The sequence below is a fragment of the Ochotona princeps genome, chromosome 25 (assembly GCF_030435755.1).
Source record: "Ochotona princeps isolate mOchPri1 chromosome 25, mOchPri1.hap1, whole genome shotgun sequence".
NCBI lineage: Eukaryota > Metazoa > Chordata > Mammalia > Lagomorpha > Ochotonidae > Ochotona > Ochotona princeps.
This window is the reverse complement of record NC_080856.1, coordinates 23,720,546-23,747,852: the sequence shown is the minus strand read 5'-3', so window position 1 is coordinate 23,747,852 and position 27,307 is coordinate 23,720,546. Positions and strand designations below refer to the sequence as shown.

At 52.2% G+C, this 27,307-nt stretch overlaps 1 protein-coding gene across 1 annotated transcript; it reads right to left on the bottom strand.

The window, feature by feature from the left end:
- Positions 1 to 154: 154 nt before the first annotated feature.
- Positions 155 to 22,935, bottom strand: WDR91 (WD repeat domain 91). Its single transcript, XM_004594392.2, has 15 exons — positions 22,750 to 22,935; positions 20,763 to 20,942; positions 20,093 to 20,300; positions 18,686 to 18,768; positions 17,657 to 17,787; positions 16,521 to 16,686; positions 10,962 to 11,120; positions 9,428 to 9,627; positions 8,576 to 8,726; positions 6,715 to 6,809; positions 6,456 to 6,609; positions 3,735 to 3,843; positions 3,049 to 3,161; positions 1,778 to 1,975; positions 155 to 685 (listed from the first exon to the last, which is right to left on the bottom strand). The coding sequence occupies exons 1-15, from the start codon at positions 22,870 to 22,872 to the stop codon at positions 521 to 523; spliced, it is 2,235 nt and encodes a 744-aa protein (XP_004594449.2). The 5' UTR covers positions 22,873 to 22,935; the 3' UTR covers positions 155 to 520.
- Positions 22,936 to 27,307: the final 4,372 nt, after the last annotated feature.

Genomic DNA, 27,307 nt, shown 5'->3' with positions numbered 1-27,307 from the left:
GAGCGTGCTGGGGCTGCCAGGGGCAGGCTGCCCAGTGCCAACCACCACCAGGGAAAAGGCACACATACACACAGGTGCGTCGTAGACAGAGACACCAGCAGACCACAAGAAATTTTTCTTTTTTAAAAAAAGGAACAAACATACAAAATACTGTCCATCTCTTCTGGGCCAACACAGCAGCCATTACCATGTTTCTCCCTCTTACTGAGTTTCCTCCCATAGCTGAAGTGTGCTCCTGGCACAGCCCTGGACTCTGGTCTCTGGGAAGTGCGGGCCACCTGCCCCACAAGCTCCCGGTCCAGTCGCAGCGACTCCCTGCGGTGCTGGAAGGGAGCTGCCCAGGGAGCACCCAGGCCGACGCTGCGCCATGGGTGGGAGCACCCAGGCCGACGCTACGCCATGGGTGGGAGCACCCAGGCCGACGCTGCGCCATGGGTGGGAGCACCCAGGCCGACGCTGCGCCACGAGTGGGAGCACCCAGGCCGACGCTGTGCCATGAGTGGCACTCCGGGTGGGTCCGTCAGAGCTTGTGAGCCAGCAGTGTGGTCAGCTTAATCTTGCCATCCATGGAGGCCGTGAGGCAAGTGCCGCAGTCCAGGGCTGTGCTCCAGTCCACAGTGACCACGGGGGCCCGGTGGCCGCCCAGGCTCAGGCAGCTCTCCAGAACCTTTTCATCGCCACCCACCTGCGAGAGGACAGGAGAGATGAGACCACGTCAGCAGGTACCATTTAGAAGCTGCCCTGTGGGAGCTACTCCCACCTTCCTGGAGAGTCTGCTTAGAACTGCTCGGCCCAGGAAAGGCCTTCACTTTCCCAAATTCAGTCAGTCCAGCTGAAGTGGACAACAAGTGCCCAGGAAGCTTCTTCAAAGAGGGCATTTTCTCTGCCACCTGAGACTTGGCTTGTACTTGCCGTGCCTCCCGCACCCACTTTGCTTGTTCCCTTAGCATTACTCCTCACTTCCTGACACGTGCTCCCGCACCTGCTTATTTGGGGTTTACTCCCCAAGCTGGGGACTGCAGGGAGGCAGGGTCCCCTGCAATGTGGCCAGCCCGCAGCACCCTGTACTGTGGGGCAGCCCTAACCCCACCAGCACTGCTCTGTGGCAGCCACATGCACGTGTGTACGGTCAGAAGCCAACAGGGAAGGGGAGTCGGGAGCAAGGTGGAATACGGTCAGTCCTGCTGCACAGGACATCTGTGGGCAAGAGACAAGGTGTCCAGCTTCATGGAGAAAACACGAAACCTGTGAGCCATTTAGCCATGTAAGGATGAGTGCTGGAGCTCAGCAGGTTCCCAGAGCCATGGACCCCATGTGACCAGTTAGACAGAGGGAACCCTTTCAACCTGTTAGTTGGGTAGAGAGCGAGTCTGACCGCAAACCAGAAACTGATGCAGGCAAAACACAAAGGCGACCTGACTAAAGTAAAATGCACCCCAAGCAGAGCTGGTCCAACCAGGGTCACCTAAGACTAAGCTTCCAGGGACTGAACAGTCTTCCCATTGTACACAGGCAGCTTTAAGAGATTAGAGGGTTAATTTTTAAGGCAAGCACAAGAGGCACCAAGATAATAACACTCTGGTGCGGGGGCCTGGCTGCTGCTTGAGCTGGGTACACTGTACCCATTCAACACATGTGTCTCAGCGGGGGAGGCTCCTCACTGCCCCTTGCCCAGCTGTGCATTCACACTGCCTCTGCCCAGGTGAGACCCTCCCCTCATCTCCCTTCCTCTGTGGATAGGAGCATCCTACTGCCCACGACACCTGCACCCCATTACCTTGTAGATAACGCCCCCCGTGGAAGAACACGTCAGCATGTAGTTGCCCTCGGAGTCAAATGCGAAGAGCCGGCCCCGTGGCACTTGCACCTGCTTGTAGCCGCTGTAACCGGACAGGACAAAGGGGCCTGTGGCGTCGGAGGGGAGGCCGTACTCAGACACCTTGAGGCCGCTCTTGTGGATGTTCCACTGGATGAACTGCGGGCACAAAGCACAACCACAGTGCGCTCTCAGAGGGGCCCCTGAGCCCGGGACGAAGAGCTGGAGCGACAGGTTCACAGCCCATTCCAGTCCTATACATATAAAACCACCACATGCAAGCATTTTTTAAAAATCTTTTTAGGGGAAAAATAATCTAGGAAAACAGAAGCCTCCCATTCAAGTCCAACCCTTGTCTCTCCTGGGCCTGACTGCAGAAGGGGACTACAGCGGCTTCACATGGATTCCTGGTTTCTCAGGCAGAGACCACGTCCAGAGGCTGTTAGTACTAACACGCCCGCAACCCGATCGGCGTTTTCCCCAAGAGGAGCAAGGCACAAAGGATAAAGCCACATCTGGCTCCAGTGCCTGGGCTGCACCATCAGCGGCGTGTAGGCAATGTGGCTCTACACAACTGCTGGGGCCAGGCCACTGCTTCCCTGGGAATCCTTCCCACACAGGCAGGAAGGCAAGCTTCAGGGTAAGCACCTGTGTGACAAAATGATGACCTCATCTTGAAATCTCTGTTTTCCATAGAGAAAATCCCAAAGGGGCAGGAGGATGGTTGCGAACTTTGGCCTTGATCCACTCCAACCCCTCCACTGCTCCCTGTAAGGCAGGCACCTGCCCATACCCTAACGTGCCCTGCCACAGAGCAGATCCACGTGGGGAGCCTCCTGTACCATCTCCCCTGGCTTCCTTGGCATAGCTCTGGACTCTGCTCATGTGTGTATACTTTGAGGAAACTTCCCCCAGACCCCCAGCAGCTCCACACTCCCAGAATGCTCTTAGGATACCCACCACAGCCTCCAAGCTCACTCGAGTGTAAATCCGGAGCCCATGGATCCATCGACAGTGAGATGAGTGACTGGTTATGCCAGGAAAGAAGAACAGCCCTCTCAAGAATAACCCGTTCCCACGAGCCTCATTTAAACCCTAAGTCATGGATTTTATTCCCAATTTACTGATCACAAAACTGGAGCGGGAAAGGCCCCAGCTCACAGCTGGGAAACAGATGAGTGTCGAAGCCCAGTCTTGCAGGGCACTCTGACTGGAACCCTGCCGCCACCTACCTTGCCATCCTCGCCAATGCTGTACACGGTGTTCTCGTCATAGCTGAACTCCACAGAGTACACCTCCCCGCAATGGGCCTGCCAGCTCATGGCACACTCGTGCTGCTGCATGTCTGAGGTGAAGAGATGTCACTAAGCTTCTGGCCAAGACACCATGGAAACCACCTGCCCTTGCTGCCTCTGACTGCTGTACCGGAGGCTGAGGGCATCCTGGACCCAAAGGGCACCACTGAGCCAGGCTGCCCCGAAGGTACACAAGCGGTTCCTTCTGCTGGGCCAAGGGGAGGCTTAGGCGTAGCGGGGGTTGGAGGACAGGGCTGGCGCTCACCCAGGGAGCCTGTAAGTCTGCGAGTCCCTCCTATAGGATGTCCTATGCCCTGGGGACAGAGGAGAGTGAGCCACCTACAGCAAGCAGGCAGGAGAGCATCCCTCTGTTGTGTCTGCCTGGATCACACACAGGCAGCCAGGACTTCCGTTTGAGGCCAGGGACAGCTGAGCCCACCTCCACCCACTGTGTCTACTGACTCCAGCTCCATGCAAAATGGTACAAGATGGTGTTTCTGAAACTCAGACCAAAGCTAAGCTCCTGCACACGCATCTGAAACGGAACTGTGCAACAACCCAGAGTCTGTCCAAAACTCCAACTCAGCACTCTGGGACCAAGGCTGACCAGGGCACCTGCATACCAAACAACCGGATGACGCCATCGGCTGCCCCTGTGACCAGCAGGTTCCCATTGTGGTTGAAGGCTGTGCAATTGATGGCAATGGGCTCTGGGTCAAGGGAGAACTGGAGCTGTTAGAGCAAAAGAAGAGGACCAGGCACGTGATTAGGAGACTACATCCACTCAGCCACAGACCCCAGAGGCAGCCCAGGTGGGCTTCCGCCTTCTTCCCCCTGCCCCACCTCCTCCTGGAAACAGGGAGTTGAGCCACTGCCAGGTACAGCACCTGTGACCTGTGCTCTGTGGAGAGACAGGGTCCCTGTGCCCACAGAGACAATAATCCTGCCCTGCTTGGCTAGCATGTGAGCTGCCCAGAATGTACTCACAGTGTACACCAAGCCGTACCTTGCTGAAAAGTCATATGGGCCCACAGGGACTAATACATTATTGGCTGCCTCCTGTAACACGCGACCCCAAACCACCGAGTCCTGCCAGTGCCCAGGCCTCCCAGTGCGCCCCTCCCTCCCCACAGAAACGCTCAGCCAGGGGCAGATGGACCAGCCTCAGAGGAGCTAATCATTTATCTCAAGAACCAATGAAGAATTCTATTTCAAATAATGTGGAATTCCAGGAAAGATGCAAAATGGGGGGTCACCGAGTATCATCCACACAGTGCCAAGCCTGCAAACAAAGCAATCTTAGAGGATAAGGTGGGACGTGAGGCAAAGCCAGGATGCAAGGACTGATGAAGTCCAAAGCTGGCCTTGGCTCTGAGACATGACCCATGTCCCAATGATCCAAGTTCCGGCTCTCACAGTCTTGAGGGGCTCAGAGGCCTGGGTACAAAGAGGTGGAGGGAATACTGGCCCGAGGCAAGTGATGGCAAACTCCACACCAAGCTGGGACCCTTTGGTGCAGGCCTGAACTGCAAACAAGCTTACCTACCCTCTGCAAATTCAGAACCACCAACCAGCCCTGATGGGGTTTATACTAACCCACGGAGACAGAGAAACTGCAGGCTGAGGAAGCCTACCTGTCGAGTCTGCCAGTGCCTCGGGTCTGGTAGAGCAAGCATACAAACCCTCTCCAGAGAAACGACCCCCTCCCCAGGCCTCAGCACATTCTTAAGGACAAGGGCCAGAGAAACACAAACCCACAGCCAAATCTCACAGACCACAGGAACACGCGGCAGAAAGAGAAAGCTCAGAGAGCGGCGTCGCAGCCACAAAGGCTGACGGCATCAGCGTTGTCCAACAGAACTTAACGATGACTATACCTACACAGTCAGTAGAACAGAAGAGAGCAAACATGGGGAAAATGTGCGGCTAGACACACGGCAATGCAGGTCTGCAGAAATGGAGTCACCGGAATTAATATCTGGACAGGATAAACAGGAGACTACATGCGAGTTTGGAGAAAGATCTGAAGAAACCAGCATCCTGAATGCAGCACAGTGAAATGGGAAGAGGGAGGCAGTTCTAACTCACATCTAACTGGAGTTCCCGCAGGCAACAGAACTCTAACATGGGCCAAAAAACTGCTACGGATTTCCCATAACTGAACGAAGACACGGGTCCTGAGATTCAGAAAACCAGAGAAACCCCAAACATCACTTAAAAGGAATTGGGTTTGAAAACCCAGGACATCAGGGCACACGGTAAGAGGCCTGAGTGATATTCTACTTTGAACTGGGATGGCGTGGGCACTACGCTTTTTTTCTCAGGCCATGGGCTTGTAGCCTTGGTACGCTTCCATATGTATGCGATTGCCAACTTGAAAATCAAAAGCAAAGGTACAGATTCTGATCCAAGAGGTTTAGGAAGTGACCAGGCAGAGAGAGGCAATCAGACCGGAAATCCACGTTGGAGGTGGAGCTGACAGCACGTGCTCACAGGCTGACTTGTGTGAGCAGGGGCAGAAGGGTGCGAGAGGAACGCTGCCCAGGTTCTGAATGCGATGAAATCGCGGAGGTGAGGAGAGCCAGGAGCAGACAGAGCCACATGGCAGGGGATGGAGTCAGGAGCTCCCGGGGCCCTGGAGGGTTTCACAGCGGGAACACGGAGCAGCGCTCTGCAGCAGATGCCAGAAGGCACAGAGACAACACCTGCCACACGGCCCCTCTGCGAGGTAGGGACCCTCAAGTGTCACGAGCATCAGGGAACCAGGCACGCAACAGAAAGACCATGCCACTTTGCAGCACCAGACCTAGTCACTTTAATCAGAAACATCACTTTCTCTCCCAAAAGACACATCTAATGTCACTTGCTCTGCAGCACGTGGGTGACAGCTTCAAGTTGCAGGGCTCGGGTCCTTGGCTCCAGGAGAGGGTGTCCCCCCCCAGCCAGCTGTCACTCCTTGTGACCATACACCTGTGCTCACTACCCACTGGCTCAGCATTGCTGCAATACTCAAGCAATGCAAAGTTACGAGTTGGAAGGAAACTGAAAAAAAAAAAAAAAAAAAAAAAGACCCAAGATTCTCCCTGGCAGGCCTGGGCAACTTCTAGGCCTATGGCACAATTCCTAACAACTGCAATGATTAGTCCGGTAGGAGGATGCTACTTTTCAACACTTCAACACTGGGAGATTTTTTTTTTTCTCACAATTCAAATGTCAGAGGAGATTAAACGAAGGAAAGGAAATTGGTCAGAAATGCTGGACAGTGTAGACAAGGTGCCCTCCAGGTCCGGGGCCCTAGCAACAGGCAGGCGCTGTGCAGCCTAGGCAGCAGGCAGGTCCCATACCTGCTGCTTCATGGTTTTTGTGTCCCACAGCAGCAGTCTGCCTGGAACCTGGTTCATGCCCTTGGCCGAGGAGTCCACCTGGGCAGTGAGGCTTGGAGCCGCAGCTGAACAGACGAAGGATGCCCCGCTGGGGCTGCACGCGAGAGACAGGATTCTGCAACACACACGAGGAGGGGTGAGACGCTGGGCCCACCTACAGGGAGGGGAGGGAGTGCCCTGTGTAGGGGCTGGCACAAGACTTAGGGGGCCTCCGGCTCACCTGGGCATATCGTCATTGATATTGATTTCACAGAGGTTCTTCTTGGCCTCTGTGTCATAGAGACGCACAGTCCCCACGCCACTGCCCAGCAAGAGCTGGAATGAGAACGGGCAGGAAGTGAGAGGGACAGTATGGAAGCAGGCCGGGACAGGGAGGACCCCCGAAGGGCCCCAGGCCTGCTCCTGCAAGGTGCATGCTTGAGCCGCTCCTCCACTCCTCCGGCAAGTCAGGAGAAATCTGGCTACAAAGAACCTCACTTTAAAATTACATAAGGCAAGGCAGGCTCCCGGGTTCCAACAGGTAAGAGGCATTTCCCATACCAGAGCACCAGAGTTTAAGCCCAGCTCCAGCTCCCTGCTAACCCACCCTGGGAGACAGCAGCATCCACACAGGAACCTGGGTTGAGCTCCTCACGCTGACTTAAGTTCCACTCGAGGGGCTGAGGAGGGCATGTGGGGCGTGAGCCAGCACACAGGATCTTATTCTCTGCCTCTCAGATACATTTATTATTATGATTATTTTAATTAGAGATAGTTATTTGACACAGTGGTTAGAACACTGCTTGGGTGACTACATACCAAACTCTTCAGTGCTTGGATTGGAGTCCTAGTTCCACTTTGAACTTGAGCTTCCTACTAACCCACACCCTGGGCGACTGCGGGGGATGGTTTGGGTGCCACCCTCGTGGGAGACCCAGATGCCGTTCCCACATCCTACTTTGGCCTGGTCCAGCCTCAGTTATTGCAGACATTGAGAAATAAGCCAGCAAATGGAAGACCATTGTCTCTGGCCTTCAAATCCATGAAAATAAATAAGTGATAAACTTACTAACTAAATAAGGACATTAGAGCTGACCTTGAGCAAAAGCAAAACCACAAAAGACATCTGTGGAACGGGAGAGAGGCATCACCTCGAACACTCTGGAAATGCTCTGTCTGCTCAGTGAGAGCCTCTGTCCTTGCCGGGTAAGTCCCAACTGCCCCAGCCCTTCCTCCGGGTGCTGGTCAAGTCCGGCCCTCCGTGGCTGTGCCCCTGGCTGGGGGTGGAGCCCGAGAGGCTGCCAGTCCACATGACTGCAGGGAACAGCTCTGGGTTTGTAAAAGCCTCTGCACAAACAGAACAGTCCATCCTCGTCTTGAGGAACACGTGACGTGCTTGGCCAGAAGCGCCCAGGTCAGCGGGAAGCACAGGCAGAGGGAGGCACCGACAGCAGTCCGGCCTGAGGCCACCCCAGGAACCCCAGCCGGACTGGGACCTGCACATGCTCCGGGGCAAGCCCCGAGGTCCCAGAGCCGCAACGCAGACAGAAGTAGAGAAAAACTGGCTGTGTCCCTCAGGCTGTGGGGTGCGGTGGAGTGATCCCCACCAAATGGATCAGAAGAGAAAACAATTTCACCTCCTTAACTACAACTGCCCTCCCGTTCAAATAGCAGAGCCTAGGAGGGAAAAAGGACTTGGTAAAGTTCACTTCTGGAGGGCATTAGGCCTTTGAGAAACACAAAAGGGAACACCACCCCCCAACCACCACCACCAGCCAAAAATCCTAAACTGCTTCTCATGGGGCCTGGACAGGAGGGCAAGTGGCAAGAATTCAGGGCAGAAACACAGATGGGTGGGGCGTTCCCTCGGGGCAGACACTCGGGGCAGGAAGGAGTCCTCTCCACTAGCTGCACAACCGCTTTTGGACCCTCCACAGCTCATTCCAGTCCTGCAAACCCAGGAACCACACCGCCACCCCAATGGGAACCCGCAGGGCCAGTTCTGGCTGGGCAGCCCCCAGCTGCTCCCTGGTGGAAGAGGCAGATTCAGCCCAGCCTATGGGGCGCCCCAGAGCCAGCACTACAGGTCGGGAGCCACTCACCAGCCTGTCCCGCTTGGTGGCCCACTCGAGCGAGAGCAGCGGTGACTTGGAAATGGAGGACGCTTTGGTCTGCATGATGGGGTTGAAGGACCACACTTTGATGACACCATCCACGTCGAGGCTGGCGACCCTCCTCCCCGAGCAGTCCACTCTAGACCCAACAGAAAGAGATGCTGGCAGCCTGGCCTTCGGTGCTTCAGCCTGCAGCCAGGAGACTGCTTCCCCGGCTTTCTTTAGTGTTCAAAAGTAACCCCTGGAGGCCTGCACGGGAAGGACGAGCAGAGGAACTTTCCAGAAATGAGCTGCTGTCTGAGGAATACTCGCTAAGCACATAGGACGTCTGGGTTGCTCACTCGGCGACACTGGGACTAGAGGCGCGAGCCAAAGCTACGGCCTGCCTTGGGCACCTGCCTGGAGGCTGACAGCCCACATCTCATGTGCCAGCAAGGCTGTCAGGACAAAGAGCCCACCTGCTCCTGAAAATCACACCCCACCAGTGTTCATTCGTGCCGGGCCAAGTTCAATGAAGTAAAGCCTCTTTGGTGGGAATAACTGTGCAACAGCACCATTGCAGCACCCAGAACTGAGTGGGTCTGGGGGTGGGGTGGGGGAGGGTGGTAAGGGGATGGTTACAATTAAAGTTGATTTGTTGCTAAAACTCAAGAGACATAGGTGAGGACAGTCCAGCGCCAGCTCCAAGCAGGACTGCCAGGTGGGCAGTTGTCCAATCCTTCACTGAGCTTGCAGGAGACGCCAGCTTCCTTCCAGGGCACCCCCACTGCCGCGCCTGCCCTAGCACTGCCTGAAGGGCCAGGCTGCCAGCCTTGTCCCCGGTGGCCCTGGCCCGCCTACCTGCAGTGCATGATGGATGAGTGGTGCTCCCCGTACTCCTCCTGCCCCAGCACGATGAAGGGCTGCTCGGGACGGGCTCCTCCACCCTCCGCGCCAGCCACGGACACCCGTGTCAGTGGCCCCACAGGCTCCACGGGGGGCTCCGGGCAGGGCTCGGCTTCTGGGCCACTAGCTTCTGGCTTCTTCTCTGCAGCCTGGGGCTGGCAATGTGGAAAAGGTCAGCTGGGAAGGGGTCCCACACCCAGGAGCACACCAGAGTTGCCAGCCATGGTCCACTGGATGGCTCTGGCTGGCCACAGGGTCTAGAGGTGAGCCCTGAGCCAGGAGGGCAGGCAACACCTAGCTTGCCCTGGCTCAGGGCCGCACCTGCCCCTCCTGGTCACAGAGGCCCAGGTTCAGGGCACACACCTTAGTAGGAGCCTGCTGTGTCCCAGGCCCTGAGTTGTGAGACAGCTCTGCTCATTCAAACCTCACCCAAATCTTGTGAGAAGCTATTATTTACCACGACTTACATCTTGGAAGTTAAGGCACAGCAGAAGCTAAATGTCCCATCCGAGGTTACAAGCTGCAGAACTTGAATGTGAAGCCAGGTCCATCAGAATTAAGCCTGCCCCCACCCCACTACACTCCCTCATCAACCATCCCCTCCTGGGATCCCCTCCTGGGAGTAGCTATCACAAGTCTGGGACTGGGTCACCCAGCTGCTCTGGTCTGCCCCCTGGTGACAGCTCATGCTAGCTACATGACAACCGGTGCTCACCTGACACACCCAGGCCTCAGGGGAGGACCAGGGGACTCCACCAGCTCTGCAGTACCCACACTCTTCCCAGTGCTCCCTTAGCGTGCAGGGGGAGTAAGTCAACAGCAAAAAGGGAAACCACAGAGGAGCTGCAGACCACGAGGGCTACACCAGACTCCAGGTGCAGTTCCATTCAAGCCCAGGGCAGGAAGGCTTGGCCCTCAGGGTCAACGGCCACCAAGAGGGAACCACTATTGGGCTGTTCACTGACTAAAGGGCTCCGAAGTAGCTAAGTAGCCCCAGGTGGGAGATAAAGGGTCAAGACTATGATGTGCATAAAAGGACCACAGGTCTCCTGGGACTTTTGCCTTCAATGGGAGTCCTGGGAAGAAAGACAAGCTTGTGCCACAGGTGACCCACTACCGGAAGGGTGTCCTGGGGGGGTGGCATCTCACCATGAAGGCTCGCAGCTCTCAGGCAATGCAGGAGAAAGGAACCCCACAGACAAGCAAGTCAGGGCAACTCCAGGCTAGACCCCAAGTCTCAGGAGGCTCAATTACAAAGTGACCCGCCTGTGAGGCACCCACAGAGGCCTGAGCTCTCTGGCCCCTAACGTGTGAAATGCTGCATGTCGGTGGGGAAAGGGCCACGAACTCGAGCCACCATAAGTGCAAGCAACTGCAACCAGTCCGGTGAGCCCACACTCCACCGGCAGCGGCACTCAGAGGAGAAGGGCCCTGCAGCACTCCACAGCAGTGGCGTGGGCCACCCCGGGGCACCCAGGCCCTCCTGTACCTGGGAAGATGTGGTAGAAAACAGCTCCTTCCTCTCCTTGCCATGGTCCTGCAGGCGCCGCTGCCGGTGCTGGGCCCAGCTTGACTCCGCGGGGGCCAGCCCACCCAGGACGCTCTTCCCATCCTTGGCTCCAGGGCCTGGGTCCTTCCCCTTGATGGACTAGGAGAAATTCAAATCACATGATTGCAACCCTATTAGAAAATACTAGAAAAGCATCCACACCTTCAGATGGGCGGCACCAGCATTGCCCACCCATTTTCTAATTAATTAAGAGACCACCAATGGGGAACATCTTACCTGTAGGTTTCCCGCCCAACAAGGAGGGGTCAGGGAAGGCATAAAATCCCAAGACCCTTCCTCAAACCTTTGGTGTCTCTCTCTCCCTCCCCTTTCGAGAGGCACCCCACCTTCGGCTCTTGGGAGGTGCTTTCCCCTTCCTCTCCCTTCCCTGCTCACCTGGTCCCTTCACAAATAAACTTATCTGTTTGCAACAACAACAACAACAACAAAAATACTAGAAAAGCAGCAAAGACTGGGCCCTGGCCCTGATAGCAAAATGCTGAGGACTCCACCTGCAGCCAGACCACCTGACGGAGTTGTCCAGCACTGACTTACAACACAAATAGGAACGCTTAGCTCCTGCAGCCTTAGCCCTCCTGCCTGCCTGCCTGCAGGATTCCCTACAAAACATTTCCTTGAGAGTCCCCCAGAAACAACAAGGAAACAAATGCTGGCTTGTTGGTAGCTGTTGAGCACATTTCTGAGGAAGGTAGGACCGTTACACCTGTACTAGTCGGCCACAAGTACATCTCCCAAATACCAGCACTGCATCATTGCCATCTATGTACAGGTGCTGGGTGGTCAAGGGCCAGGGGAAAGTCAGCATCTACTCCTGAGATGGGCTTCAGGGAGATGCAGTGAGGAGGGACCGCTTCAAGCTGTGGTGGGCTGTTGTAGTCACACTGCCCTACGTCCATCAACACCTGGAACCCCTGTAAGAAGGTGGCATGACAAAGGTGGACCCCAGGATCGGCATGACGCAATAGCAAGTTAACCCTTGGGCTGAGGTGCCAGCATCCCATATTGGGTAGGTTTGAGTCCCAGCTGCTCCACTTCTGATCCAGCTCCCTGCTGATGTGCCTGGGAAAGCAGAAGATAGTCCATTTCCTTGAGCTCCTGCCCCAACACTGGAGACCTGGAAAAAGCTCCTGGCCTCAGTGTGACCTCACCCCTGGCCTTTGTGGGCATTTGGGAGTAAATGGGTAGATGGAAGATCTCTCTCCTCTCATTCCCTATAACTCTTTCAAGAAAGGAAAAACAAAACAAAAAACAAAAGCACAAAACCCTTAACATGAACGTTAAGTAGCAATGCCACAGTCCTGGACATGCCATTTGTACCCTGTTCTCTACCTGTTCCAGGTATGCCCTGATAGCACAGGAATGTCCTGCCTTGGGAGCAGGGGTGACAAGTGTTACAGAGGCACCTTGTGGCCCTGTTCTACTCGCCTGCTACGCCCAACACAGCAAACTAAGGATATGCCTTTATAGTAACATTACAGAGTTTACTCCAAGACAGCTGCAGCCCCACACAGGCCCTACCAGGCCCTGCTGAAGGATGAGGAGAACTTCCAGATGACACCAAGGTCCAACCCTAACGAAGGATGGACAGCAAAGACACTCATGTTGGAAAATCTGATGGGTGCAGATGTTCACAAAGCACAAAGTAGGCCAAGGTCAATGTGCATGCTGCAAATGTTAACTTTAATGTCTTCTGGGACACAAACAGTAACAGAAGTTCAACTTTAAGTACAAATCTCCTAAGTCTAAGCACTGGATTTATATAACATGCACATCACAATGGCCTAAATTCTACTCTACCACAAGCTCCCTGACTCCTATCTACAGATCGTGAGAGGTACTGTGAATCTGTGTGTTACCATCTGACACACCCACAACTCATGCTGGAGCAGGACTGAAGTTAACCATCAGCAGCCTGAGCCAATCAGGAGGAAGTCCGGAGCCTTGCAGAGTTGTCATGAGGCCTCACAATGGAGCAGGAAGCCAGCTCCGGGAGTGTGGCCTCCCAGGAAGCACAGCCCAGCCACGCAAACCACGCAAACCACGCAAACCACGGGCAAAGATGGTAAGAGGGCTCCCTGTTCTCTGCCCCCAGCCCCCTATCCACGCTGCCAAGATTCCTGGGAACAGCCCCTGGGCAGTTGTTGTCACTACTCACTTCCCCTGTAACCAGGAGGTAATTTGACACAGTAACACTCACTAAGAGAAGCTCCTGGAGGCTCTGTTCCCCTTACATTACATGACAGTCAATTAAAGGCTATCTCCGTAATAAGGTAATTCCCACTTGCACTCCTATCTGCTCACTAAGTGGGTGTGAAAGGAGCTGGGCCATGGCTGGGACAGGAAGGAATACACGCTGCAGGCTGGGTGTCCAGCAGGGAAGCCGGCTATTACCGCACCCTCTCATGATGGGAGTTTCCAGAAGAGCCTGGAAACTGAGACTTGCTGGTTACTTCCTTTTTGCTGGAGTTTGGGGCAGGTAGGTAATCAACCCTACTGAAAGCTTGGAAAATTCAGAGTGACATCTATTTTATAAAAATGCTTTGTACTTCTTTTAACGGTATTAGTGTTAGTGACCACTTACAAGCTGTCCAAATACTGAGATGAGTGAAGGTTACATGCCCTATGGGAACAACATTTAAAACAGGAGGTTCTATTGTTAAATTAGCAACATGTAAATTGACTAATGTACAATTGATTTTGTGTGTGTGTGCTCACTGGTGTAACAGCAGCAAGAAGGGCTACAGGCTTGGTACTCACTGACAAAGCAAATGTTGCTTCTTTAAAAACTGGTGCCACTTTACACAAACTCAAAGCTATATACTATCAAAATTCCTGGAAGTGACCCTGCCACCCTGCCACTCTGCACTGGTGGTAACAAGAGGGGATCTGGAACTGTATACTGAAACTTGGGCATCAAAGGTAAGAGAGGGTTGGGGGTCAGCACTGTGGCATTGTAGGACAATCCACTCTGTACAACACCAGCATCCCATTTGGACGCCAGCAGAGGCTTGTCCTAGTGTTTGGGCCCTTGCAACTATATGGGAGACCCAGAAGGTGGTTCTGGCTCTTAGCTTTAGACTGTGCTAGCACTGTGGCACAAGGGGTTAAGCCACAGCCTCCGATGCCAGCATCTTATATGAGTGCCAGTTCAAAGTCCCAGCAGCTGCACTCCTGACCAGTCTTCCAGCTAATCCACCTGGGAAAGCAGCAGATGACCCACGTGCTTGAGTCTAGTCACCCACATAGGAGAACCAGATGGAGTTCCAGGCTCCTGGCTCCAGCCTCAGCCACTGTGGCCATGTGGGGCATGAGCCAGTGGACAAAAAAAATCTCCCTCTCCTTTTCTGTATTCTGCCTTTCAAATATGTAAATTAATTTAAAAATGAATAAATAAAAATGAAGGTGAGCTAGATGATCTTTAAGGTTCTCTCAAAGTCCAAACTCGTGTGATTTTTCTGGAATGGGTTATTTTTAGAACTAAAACACCAATGTTGAATTTAAATAGCCCTGTCAGTGAAAACCAAGTGACCTGATGGCCAAGTTCTCAGATCGTGGGTGGCCCATCTCCACTCAATGATTGGAAACTCTGCTCTGTTGACATACCACATGGTGACCCAAGGATTGTCCAATAAAACATTTTAAAGGCAAGGTAAGGAATATTCTGCTGCAAATTATTCACTCTGACCCTCATCTCTTGGCTGTACACTGCACAAGGTTTCTAATTGCATGGCAACCTCACCTCAAGACATACAGATCCTGAACACATAAAGAGCATGACCAAGGAAGCTGCCACTGTATTTTCATTCATTTGAAGTTAAACAGAATTTGTTTTAAGCTCATTTCAAAGGGATCCATCACTGTACAGATCACCTGTTACATTTATAAAATGTTGTACAGCCAGAGACCCCCAGAAAGCAAACAGTACAACTTACTTAGCCACAGAACTAGAATTCTCACTTTAAATATAATCCTTTGCTAGGAAGGAAAAAAAAAAAAAAAAACACTGTTCTTTGTTTCAATCCTCACGGGTGCTATGACTACAGTCTCGCCTGGATGGCACGCAAGGTCTCAGAACTGAACTGCACAAGCCACCCAGACCAGGATGCAGGAATTCAACTTATACTACAATAGAAGTATCTGCAATGCACTGCAGATACCAAAAGCTCTCCTTTTATCTGCTCAGTTAATCCTCTCTTATGGAGTAAATATTACTATTTCCAGAGTACTGCGAACATTTGTAGAGAGATGGAATTAAAAGATAAGTTTATTTTGATGTAATAGTTTTTTGATGCCCACGCGTGTTCACAGGGCGCCTCTCTCAGGAGTGTTTGGCTAACTGAGGGGCATTTCGGGGATCTGAGCGCTGATGCTAAGCCAGTAGCTTGCTCCTTCTCTATCAGTGTCCTATTCAGCATCTCCGACTCGGCGCACTCCACCCGGTGCTGTGATGGAGGCCCTCACACTGCAGTGGCAGCCTGGGGCAGGCCCGCTTCCCTGGGTACAGAAGTAGTTTTAAACTGCTACGTCCCTTGTAACTCAAGACAAGGGGGGTAGGAGAGAAAGACACAGACTGTGTCAACTCACTTTATCTGATGTAAAATTACACCAGAAGGAAAAGCAAGCGTTCTACACAAGCAATAAAGTACAAGTCTTCAGAAAGTTCATGGAACATGTACAGTCTGCAAAACTACGCATGGATTTCAAAACTGACATCAAAATATACTTACCTTTTAATTAGATTTTTCATGAGTTTTTTGGAGTCCCTTTATGTAAGTGAATCTGTCAAACCTTCACTGACAGAATTTATCCCTTTCAAAAATGTCAAAAAGCCTACACTAGGCAAACGGCTCAGTGGCACCTTGGGCTATCTGCGACACAAGCCAGCATCAAAGACCAGCTCTGGCAGTCTTAAGATAAAGTGAAAAGCAGCAGCAAGCCCTCTGCAGAATAAGCAAACATCAACCTGTAAGCAAAATGCAGGGAATCTTGGGTAACTCTTGATTCATACTTCGGCCAACACTAAACTGCAAATTCAAGATTTCAGAATTGTCTGAAATCACACTTGAGCCACAAAAACAGTCGCAAGCACTCAAGATTTCCTAGGAAGTTTATAGAAAAGAGGGATCTATCGATACTGACTTCCTGTCATCTGCCTGCCACCACTTCACTCAGGGGCACAGGGTGGCCGCAGAGGAGCAGTCCCTCTGGATCACCTGGACCCCTAATTGCCTGTGGTCGCAGCCACAGGGTGAGGATGGGGTAGACAATGCACTGGCTGGATCCTCCCCCGCCTGTCTCTCACTTCCTCCCACACAGTCCTACAGTCTTCACTCTTCCTGTAGGACTATCACTTGCCTTGAGGGGAAAGGCAAGGAAGGCATTGGAAAGGGAGTTGTGTACTTGGGATGAGCACGGCCACCATGCAGGCATGGAAGAACAGCTTGTGGGCAGCGCTGGAGAGATGGGACTGGTACCTACCTGAGTGCTGAAGGAGTCTTTCTTGGCCGAGCTCTGAGCCTGAGGGGGACCCGGGGCCGGGGATGGCCGCGAAGGGCTCTTCTTACTCTGAGGCAGCAGCGAGGACAGGAAGCCCACCCGTGGCGACTGGGAGAGAGAGGCGCTCCTCTGGCTGCACACCATGGCTCTGCTCAAGCAGACACAACACGGGGTCACACAGGAGGCTGGAGGGGGCGTGGGACAATCAAGAACACAGAGCAGCTGGGCGAGGGAGGGTGCTAGGGCCTGGGGCCTTGGTCAGGCCTGCAAGGTGCCATTCCTTGTACCAAGAGAGCTGGCAGCTTGTCTGGCTCCTCTGAGGGCCACCTCATCCGACTGGCCCTGGCCACACTCCGTACTGAGCAGCTGAAATGCGGTTAGTTAGACATGCTGGGGATTTAATACAACAAAACTTAAACACTCATCATGGAAAGAAAAAATAAAAACAGCTTATCAACATATTTCATATACTCATTATATGTTAAAATAATACTTTTGGGCAAAAATAACTTCACTTGTTTCTTTTAAACATTTTTGCAGTCCAGTTTCTCGCTCACAGTTTATTTCCGTCAGATGGCAAAGGCTCCTCTACGCCTGTATTTTCGCCTGCTGCTACCACCTCTGGCTTTTGACTTAACTGGCTACTTTTTAAATTATTTTTTTAAACGCCTCTCTCTACCTGCCCACCTCTTTGAGCAGCAAGCTTCTACAGAGAACCGCATCCAGCCCATGGTGGCCAAACCTTCCACACAAGGTATTTCTGGTACAGAAAAACTTCCCAAGGCCTTACATCCGTGCTTGTTGTCCATTTAGCCAGGCTACGCACATCCGGACACCGACACGCCTGCAGGACTGTACAGCTCTCCCTCCCCCTGGGCACAGCCAGAGGCTCACAGCTTGAGAAAAACTCCTGCAGAACCTTAGAGGCCGTGGGGCTCTTACAAGACGACATCAAGTGCCGTGTGTGCTGAAGAGGCTCTTTGGCAGATCTCCCTCGTAAGACATGGGAGGTGGGGAGTCAAGGTGGGGGCGGAGTGACACATGTGGCTCAGAGCACAGGAGACCAAGGAGAGGAGGGGATGGCTGTTCTCCCATGCCCAGCTTCCGCACGCACTCACAGCTCAGAGTCCCCCAGGCGGTCCATGTTGGAGACGTAAGGAGGCAATTTGTGCTGCACCAAGATCTCTTCCTCTTCTGGCTGATGCTCCTCTTTCTTCAGCCGGTGGACTTCAGCTTGCAGCGCAAAAAGCTACATAGATGTGCAGCGGAGTAAGCTCATGATCTTGCCTCGTCTTCCCCCCAGTAAAGAAGTTTCTAGACAATCCCATCCCAACCCAAGCTCAGGAACTCCAAGTGCTGCTTTCCCTCGGTTTGAGGTTACCCATCTCCCTCTCTGCTCACTGTACACTAGGGGAAAAAAAATGGAAAAGTGACAGCTAGTGTTGGATAGAGGTAAGAAAACCAAGCCAATTAAAAATCCAAGTTCACTCTTTTTGTTACTGGACCTTCTTCTTGAATTCACCCAGGGGAAAAAAATACATCTATTCAATCTGATTTCTTCTTCAGAGTCCATAAAATCAGGCTTTAGGCCTCTCAGGAAATAAAAGTTATAAGTAAATTGCAGGGTAAATTTTTAACTGTACCATTTTAACCTTTCATCTAAAGAAAAACACACACACCAAAAACTTAAGCAGCTTAAAGAATCTTCCTTCTCCTGACTATATATCACAGAGAGATTCTAGTTTCAGAATAGAGAAACGCTCACGAAGAAAAACACGAAGGCACAGTCCCCTCTCTCTACGGTTTTGTCAAACAAGACAAATGCGTGGCTGAGCATGACCAATGAAATGGCCTCAAGATCATAAATACCACACATGTGATTCTACGTGGAAGAGGACTGGCAAGACAGGAGACAGATGAAAACAGCTATGTCGGAGTGGCCTGAAGGCTTACGCTCGCTCTCTCCTCTGAGAGGTTTCTATGTCATTACACTGTGTATTAAACCTTGATCTTGTCTCTAGCTTTCAGAGATGGCTTCAGCCCCTAAATTCCCAAGACCAGCTTCCCCATGTGTCTTTGGCCCATGCTCCCCTGCCACCGCCTAGCGTCACACGCGGACAAGCATGAGTGAGCCTGTGCTGACAAACCTTCTGCCGCAGAACTTCATTTTCCTCTTGAATCTGGTTGGTCCTCTGGCACTCAGCATCAAAGTTCAGAATCACGGGGACTGGTGCACGAGGTTAAAGAATAAACTGCTCTGTAGAACACCCCCTCTGCCTTCCCAAACCTTTGGCACAGCAGTAAGGCACTTGAACACGAGACTCGGGGAGAGAAGACAGAATCAAGGCTGGGGGTTCTTCCCAACATTATCAACCAGCCTCTTCCTCATCCCCAGGCCCATCACTCTAATAGGCCTGATCTTCACACAAATCGACAAGCCCTTGGGAAAGATTGACCCCTCCCGGGCAAAACCAGAGACTGGAAAAGACAGCTTCCTGCAGACTGGGGCCCCATGCCACCCCATCTGCCTTCTAGCTTGGAGCATCCATTCTGGTTGCCCTGAACAGCTGCAATCAGGAGCACAGAGCAGATGGGACCTCCCCACAGGGGGAAGCAAGCTGTGGCTCCGCTGTGTGTGACCTCCCGTGAAGGACATCCCTGCGCCCCTCAAAGCCCTGGAGAGGCTGTCTGAATGGCCCTAGAGGGACTAGGGCATGCCCTAACCACTGGGCCTGGGCAGCTACCCTGCTGATTCCACTTGAAAGCCTCAGGATGAAGTGGCAGCATTGAGGGCCAAGAGGCAGAGCCAGCAGGGAAGAGATTCCCACAAACAGAAAGGGCAAAAGCAGAAAAGGCCCCCTGCCTGCCTCCACCAGAAACTGGCCCTCCCAGAGGCCAAGGCCGACACCACCAGACAAGCTCAGATGGTACCCAGGCCCCATCCGGCAACCCATTCAAAGCAGGCTCCCCCGCCCTTGCCTAGATTTCCAGCCCAGAGAACAGGAACAATTGGGCACGCCTGGGGATCTCCAGCCTTCCAGTGAGAAGAGGGGGAAAGGCAGTTACACGTAGGCTGTTCTCATACCTTCTCTTTCTCTCCCTTTCAAATATCCACATGTGTATATCTACTGTTTTCTGGCAACAAGAGGAACACCGAGGTCACAGAGGGAGTTCCTAGCAAAGCATTCCCATTTGCTACCTAATCCCAGCAAAGACAAGTGAGGTCCTGGGGGACGCATGCCACGCAGAGGGGGTGCTTTAAAAACTGGTGCTTCAGCTGGCTTCCACACCAGAGCCCGGCGCTAGTTCCCTCTGCCGCCACTGCCGCCACTGCCCAAACATGTCCACGACTCCTAGAGCGGCACGGCAGCAGAACTAAGACGTGTGACTCCTGGCTTCCTGACAAAAATAACCACAAGCTGCCCAGCCCCCTCACATGACCCATGACAAAGATCATGGGCAGAGGAGAAGGCTGCAGCGAGAAGGGCCGCCGCTGCACGCAGTGTCCAGAGGTGTGGGGCTGGGGCCGCAGCCGTGGGCAAGCAGAAGGATATGCATGCACTGGAAGAGGACGCTGAGGAAGTTGTGCAGGGACACGATGAAGGTGTCTGCCCACTGTCGAGAGAAGTAGGTGGCAAAGGTGGGGTTGGTGTCTGGGGACGGCAGGAAGGGCAGGACAAACCAATCCTTCCACTCGGCCTGGTTCTGGAGCTCTGTGGCCTGCTTCGCAAAGAACTCCTGGGCCTTGTCGTTTCTGTTCGTCTGCAGGAGGAAGAGACCCAGGGGAGAGACGCCTTAGCCTGTGGAGTAGCTGTGTGCCAGGTGAGTGGCCAAGCAGGACCTACAAACTCTAACAGGAAGGAACATCACCCCCTTTCTCATGTCAAAGCTGTTTTCTTCTGCAGTTAGAAGGATACACACCATCCTGAAAATGAGTCTGAAAATGACATTGTAAAAACCTAACGGCCTTAGTCCCCCAAATCACTTATCATCTTTGTTACACGAACTTCAGGCCAGCAGCTTATACTCTGTCCGACGCCACGCAAACAGGAAAGGAAACAAACGGGCAGAAGGTCAGATGGTTCAAGGATAAAGAAAAAACCAGTGCAATTCCCCAGCCCTTCCCACAGTTCATGTGGAGTCCCCCCGAGGAGTCAGACTGAAGTCTGTTTGTGGATCAAGAGACTGTCTCCCCACCCAAAGCAGAATCCCCGTCACGAGCACCTGGATGGTGTAGACAAGGTAGAAGCGGAACAGGCTGGTCTTGAGCTTGTTGATGGTGGGTCTGTAGATGTCCTCCAAGCGGCTGAAGAGCCGCCGCTCCAGGTAGCTCCAGTAATCCCGCAGGGCAGCCAGGTCATACACCTGCATTAACTGCTGCAACTGGTCCACAATCTTGTCCACCTGGTGAGAGAAAGCAGCGCAGGAGGAAAGTGAAAGGACACAGGAGAGAACTCCTCGTTCCAGAGAACCCTGCTTTTCCCCAATGCCACGGCTTCCAGGTGTTGAAAATCTCTTAAGTTAGGGGGGTTGACATTGTGGCGCACCCTGTTAGGCCACCGTTTATAACAGCGCCATTCCATACCAGAGCACCAGTTCAAACCCACGCTGCTCTGCTTCTATACCAGCTGCCTACTAGCAGGCCTCAGAGAGCAGCAACAGATGATCCAAGTCCCTGAGCTCTCATCACCCATGAGCATTACCAGCCACCTGGCTTTGGTCTGGCCATTGCAGTCATTTGGGAGTGAACCAAAGGATGGGAGATCTGTCATTCTGCTTTCAAATAAATCTTCACTCCCCGGGGGCGGGGGGAAGCTTCACTTAAACAAAAGTAACAAGCCCAGCATGATGGCTCAACTGGCTAGTCCTCCTCCCTTCAAGCACCAGGATCCCATAAGGGCGCTGGATCAGGCCCCAGCTGTCTCACTTCCCATCTAGTTCCCCGCTTATAACCTGGGAAAGCAACAGAAGACGGCCCAAAGCCTTGGGACCCTGCACACATGGAAGATGGGGAAGAAGCTCCTGACTCCTGATTTCAGATCGGCTCAGCTCCATCCGAGTGGCCATTTGAGAAGCAACCCAACAGATGGAAAATTGGTCCTTCTCTCTGTAAATCTACCTTTCCAATAAAAAAAAGTTAAAAAAAAAAAAAACAGGAGCAATAAAAGTGAAAGTGCATGCAAGTGGGTCGTCCCCCAGCTCACAATTCATTCCAGGACTCCAAGGGTCACCAGCAGGTGTGCTCATGAACCCCGGGTAGCCAAAGATCACCAAACCCCAGGCATCTGGGCAGCCCACTAGACAAGCCGCCTTCTTGTGAGGAGCAAAACTAGCTCATCGGGAGATGAGCTAGCACAGACCTGAGCGCCGAGTCCCAGAGAGGTGAGAGAGCTAGCTTCAATAGCCATTAGAACTATGGAAATGCAACAAGGTGGAGCAATCCACCGTGGGGCGGGGGGAGGGCTTGGGGAGGGGCGGGGAAGTCCCAGTGCATAAAAAAATGTGTCACATAATGCAATGAAATTAATAAAAAAAAAAAAAGCCATTAGAAGCAGCTGGACTTCCTGACTCTTCCAGCGAGGGCCCGTCCTGAGCTCACTGCCTCCCAATTCACCAGCCAACCCCCGTGAAGTCAAGATACACAGATCACACACCCGTGTCAATTCCAAGAACCTCAACGGAAGTCCACATCAGAGGCCAGGAAAGCATGTTTTAAAATATATGCGGTGAGATCTTCCTCCGATGCTCAGAAGCAAAATTAACCACGAGACCACTTCAAACATCTCGGATGTTTGGACCTAACCAATGTTCTGGGGCTGCCTGCCCCTTTGCTCCCACCGCCATAGAAACCCAATCCTTCATTTCGGTCTGCCACCAGAATTTCCCACCTACCCAACCCTGGTTCTTAAACAGCCACATGGTCACCCTAGCCATGGACTGGTCAGCAGCACCTGCTGGGAGGCCAGGCAGGATGGACCAGGCAGGAGTCAGGGCACCACGGCAAGGCTCCCGGCTCGCAGGACAACTTCGGGCAAGTCAAGCCGTGCCAGGGCCTCAGTTCCTCATCTGTCAAGCGGCGGCCGGGAGCGCCGAGCCCCCTTTGCCGCCGGTGACAGCGCAGCTCCCGCCCCTGAGGGCGGTGGGGGCGGGGGGCTGTTCCCGGGCTCCCTCGGGTCGCCTCTGCCCTCGCCACACCCGCAAGGCCCCTCACCCGAAAGCCCTTCTCCTTGTCCGCCTTGATCTCGGCGTCCAGCTGCCGCAACGTGTGCGTAAAGCCGCGGAAGAGCAGATACTCGCGGACCAGCTCGTCCGTGCGCTCCACCGCCTCCGCCATCGCTGCGCCAGCGCCTGGAGGGGCCGCGGCGGCAGCAGCGAGGGGAGACGGGGCGGGGCCTGGCCGGACAGGGGCGGGGACAGGAGGCGGGCGCCCTGTACGTCACCCTCGGCCAGCCTATCGGCGCGCACGCACCGCGCGCCTCCCGCCTGAAGCCCCGCGGCCAGGTCCCGCCCAGCCGTGTCGTCATCACCGTCCTCCCGGAGGCGCCGCTGCCAGAGGCTCCGGCGTGTGGTGTTTGCAGGCAGCGCTGGCTTCAAAGGGGCCGCCGCCGCTCAGTGCAGAGGATCGAACCCTAGAGAACATCCCAGTTGGTCACCAGGCTGGCGGGGGCTGGGCGCACGGCTTATTGCCGCTCCATCGCAGAATCCTCTGTCCCTACCCTCCTCTTAAAAATGGAGGGGTCAGGAGTTGAAAGAGGCAGTGAGCTGTTTGTAAACGCGCAAACAGGTGTGTTATCACGGCGCCCTGGTTTCTGCACAAAGCCCTGCTTTCAGGACGAAGACTGCTCACACGGCAAGATAACCAAATGCCTTGTGACGCGGGTGTGGGGGAGTTTCACAACGATTTTTAGGATATGGGCCCCGTTTCTTGTTTAAAAAACAAATTATTCCATCATGAGCAAAAGCAAACGAAGATTGAGAAACAGCCTCACCCGTCGTCCTCTCAGACTTCGTAAGTGCAGGGAAAGTAAGATTTCATCAAAGATGTTGAAGGACCAGGTGCTCTACGAAAAGCTCCTTTATTTTGTAGCACGCAGGTCCCTCCCTAGCTCCTCATTGGCTGAGTGCTGGAGAGTTAGTAGTTTTTCTGGCATTGGCTTTAGCTGTTCTGTTCTCCAACAGCAGGTTTGCCTGAGAGCTTCCACGTGCAGGTAGCCTCGCTGTAAATGACAGCTAGCTACTTGTTTGCAACTGTTGTGCTTGCTAGTTCTCTGCTCACAGCAAACACCTGACTTTGAAAGTGAAACATGTTTACTCTCAGAAAGATAAAATGTATGTATGTATGTATGTATTTTGTACATTTCAAAAATCCAGGAATATGACATACCAAGGCTTGGTCTGTGAAATGAGAACACAAACGACTTTCTTTTCCTGTTGTATACTTCTTCTTTTTAAGATTTATTTACTTTTATTACAAAGTCAGATATACAGAGAGGAGGAGATACAGAGAGGAAGATCTTCCGTCCGATGATTCACTCCCCAAGTGAGCCGCAACGGCCGGTGCTGTATCGATCCAAAGAAGGGAACTTGGAACCTCTTCCCGGTCTCCCACGCGGGTGCAGGGTCCCAGTGCTCTGGGTCGTCCTCGACTGCTTTCCCAGGCCACAAGCAGGGAGCTGGATGGGAAGTGGAGCTGCCGGGATTAGAACCGGTGCCCATATGGGATCCTGGGGCGTTCAAGGCGAGGACTTTAGCCGCTAGGCCACGCTGCCGGGCCCATATTCTATACTTCTTAAAAAGCAAAATTGAATGTTTTTACAGGAGTCTGTACTATTGTAAGCAAGAAAATAAACAATCTCTTCCAGTGAATGGAAGATTTCTGTCTTCCTCTGAATGTAAACCCTGCCTCTTAAAAAAACTAAGTAGATCTAGAAGGATAAAGAAAGAGAAAGGAAGGAATCGGCTGGAGCAGGAATTGAACTAGGTGCTCCAAATGGATGCCACCATCTTAACTGGCAGCCTAACCACTAGGCTAAATGCTTACCTTGGCGGTCTCTATTATAAAGAGGACTCTGCCCTCATAACCCAATCACCTTCCAGCATCACATGGGGAATTAGGAATTAGTAAAAACCTGAGTTCACTTCAAGCCAGCATCTCATATAGGCACTGGTTTGAGTCCTGGCAGCTCCACTTCCAATCCAGTTCCCTACTAATGCACCTGGCAAAACCATGGAAGAAATCATGAAGAAACTGAATTAAAAACTCTCATTTGAGTACAAATGAAAAATATAGCATGCCAAAACTTACAGAATTCAGAGAAAGCACTACACAGAAATTTATAGCTATAAATTACGAAACTGTAAAAGGAGAAAGTTCTCAAATCAGCAGACTACCTTTACAGCTTACGAAACAGGAAAAACAAGAGAACACTAAGTTCAAAAACTAATAGGATGAGAGAAATAATAAGGGTTAGCAGAGAGATGAGTGGACTCTAAAACAGGAAAGCAAGGCAAAGAATTGACAAAACCAAAAGATAGTCTTTGAAAAAATAAACAACACTGACAGACTAACAGTCTTGGAGAGACTAAGAGAAAAGAGAGAAAGAGGCAAATAATTTAAAATAGAAGCAACAGAGGGGGGTCTGACATAATAGCCTAATGACTAAATCCTCACCTTGCATGCACTGGGATCTCATATGGGCGCTGGTCCCAGGTGCTTCATTTCCCTTCCTGCTCCCTGCTTGTGGCCTGGGAAAGCAGTCGAGAACGGCCCAAAGCCTTGGGACCCTGCACCCGTGTGGGAAACCTGGAGGAAGTTCCTGGCTTCTGGCTTCAGATCAGCGCAGCACCGGCCGCTGTGGTCACTTGGGGACTGAATCATTGGCTGGGAGATCTTCCTCTGTATATCTGACTTTACAATAAAAATAAATAAAATCTGAAAAAAAAAGAAACTTTGAACAGACAAATAATAAATAGACTAATCAGTTCTCAAATCTCAACAAATAAAATCATATAGCATATGGCTTTACTGGTGAATTCTACAAAATATTTGAAGTACAATCACCAATCCTTCTCAGACTCTTCCCCCAAATGAAGGAGTTTAAAACACTTTCTAGTTCATTTTGTAAAACCAGAACTACCCCAATACCAAATCCAGTCAAAGAAACCACAAGAAGTAATAACTATAGATCATTATCCCTTGTGTATAGATATAAAAATACTTAAAAACTCAGGCATATTAAAAGAGGATATAAAAACATGAATTTTCAGGGGACCCAAAGACCCAGACAGCAGTTTTTATCAATAGTTTTATGGCTTCAAGAATCAAATGTATCCGTGTTCATAGAACTCTACATTTGGAAGCCTTTTCATATACATTAATTTCTTAAAATGGAAACCCCCAAAGCAGATCCCTTTGGAGCTGATGTTGCATTGTGATGATTGGCTATATTCCATAGGGGTTTTATTTACTATGGAGATCTGAGAGAGTTGGGAATTCTCACCCTGAGACATATATTGGCCATCCAACAGCCAGTAAACAGCCATAATGATCCTTCTCTCCATAAAACAAAACAAAACAAAACAAATCTTATTGTACTCGCAGGTTCTCCTGGAAGCCAGTGTCTGGCTATGTGCAAAAGATGAGGTGAGAAAAAAGCCTGTCTAGGATTTGTCTCAGGCTTATCTTGACGGAAGTGCTGGCAACCCTAAGTGGAGTCAGAGAGTACACCCCTCCTTGGTCAGTGCTCTGGGAGTCACCAAGATCTCCCTTCCAAACCAAGAGTCTTCCGTTCAGTAAAATCATGAACATAGCCTAGGGTAGTGAATATTGAACTGAAATCTTACAAGGTGTGCAGAGCAGAGAAGCACAGAGAGCCTTGATGCTTATACCTTGGTTGAATCCCTGGCTTTCTCTGATTCTGGCTTCCCCATCTATAAAATGAAAAAGCAAAACCAAAAACTCCTTCATGGAATTGTCCACAAGCAGGAGGCACACAGGATTCTCACTGCATGACCCAGTCCTCCCCAGTGGTGGTCCTGGAATGAAGTCTGTATTGGGAATGGTGTGGGCGAGGACAGGGGAGAATTGCGACTATAAACCAGAATGCCCCAGAGTACATGAGCAGTGCCTTCTGCCTCTTCTGCCTTGTGGCTGTGAGAAAGGTTGATTGAGCCAAGTCGAATAGACCTTTCTTTTCTTTTTTTTTTTTTTTACGATTTATTTTAAAATTTTTATTGGAAAGTCGGATATACAGAGAGGAGGTGAGACAGAGAGGGAGATCTTCCGTCTGATGGTTCACTCCCCAAGTGGCCACAACGGCCAGAGCTGAGCCAAACTGAAGCCAGGAGCCAGGCGCCTCTTCTGGGTCTCCCATGCGGGTGCAGGGTCCCAAGGCTTTGGGCCGTCCTCTGCTTCTTTCCCAGGCCACAGGCAGGGAGCAGGAAGGGAAGCGGGGCTGCCAGGATTTAGAACCAGCTCCCATATGGGATCCTGAGGCGTGCAAGACAAGGACTTTAGCCTCTGGACTACCGCGCCAGTTCCAAACAGACAGACAGGCAGCTGCAACTCTCTTCGTGCACTCAGAACTGTATTTCTCTCTTGCTAGAGAGACACATCCAGGAGGCATACCCGTATGGGGCGGTGAGTGGGATGCAGCTGGGTGATCAGTGGAGAGTTGGCAACCTTTCTCTGCCATTCCCTCAGGGGGAGCCAGCTCCGCAGAGCCCAGCAAACAGGGTGCTCAGCTATTCCTGCAGGGGGCAGGGCTCCA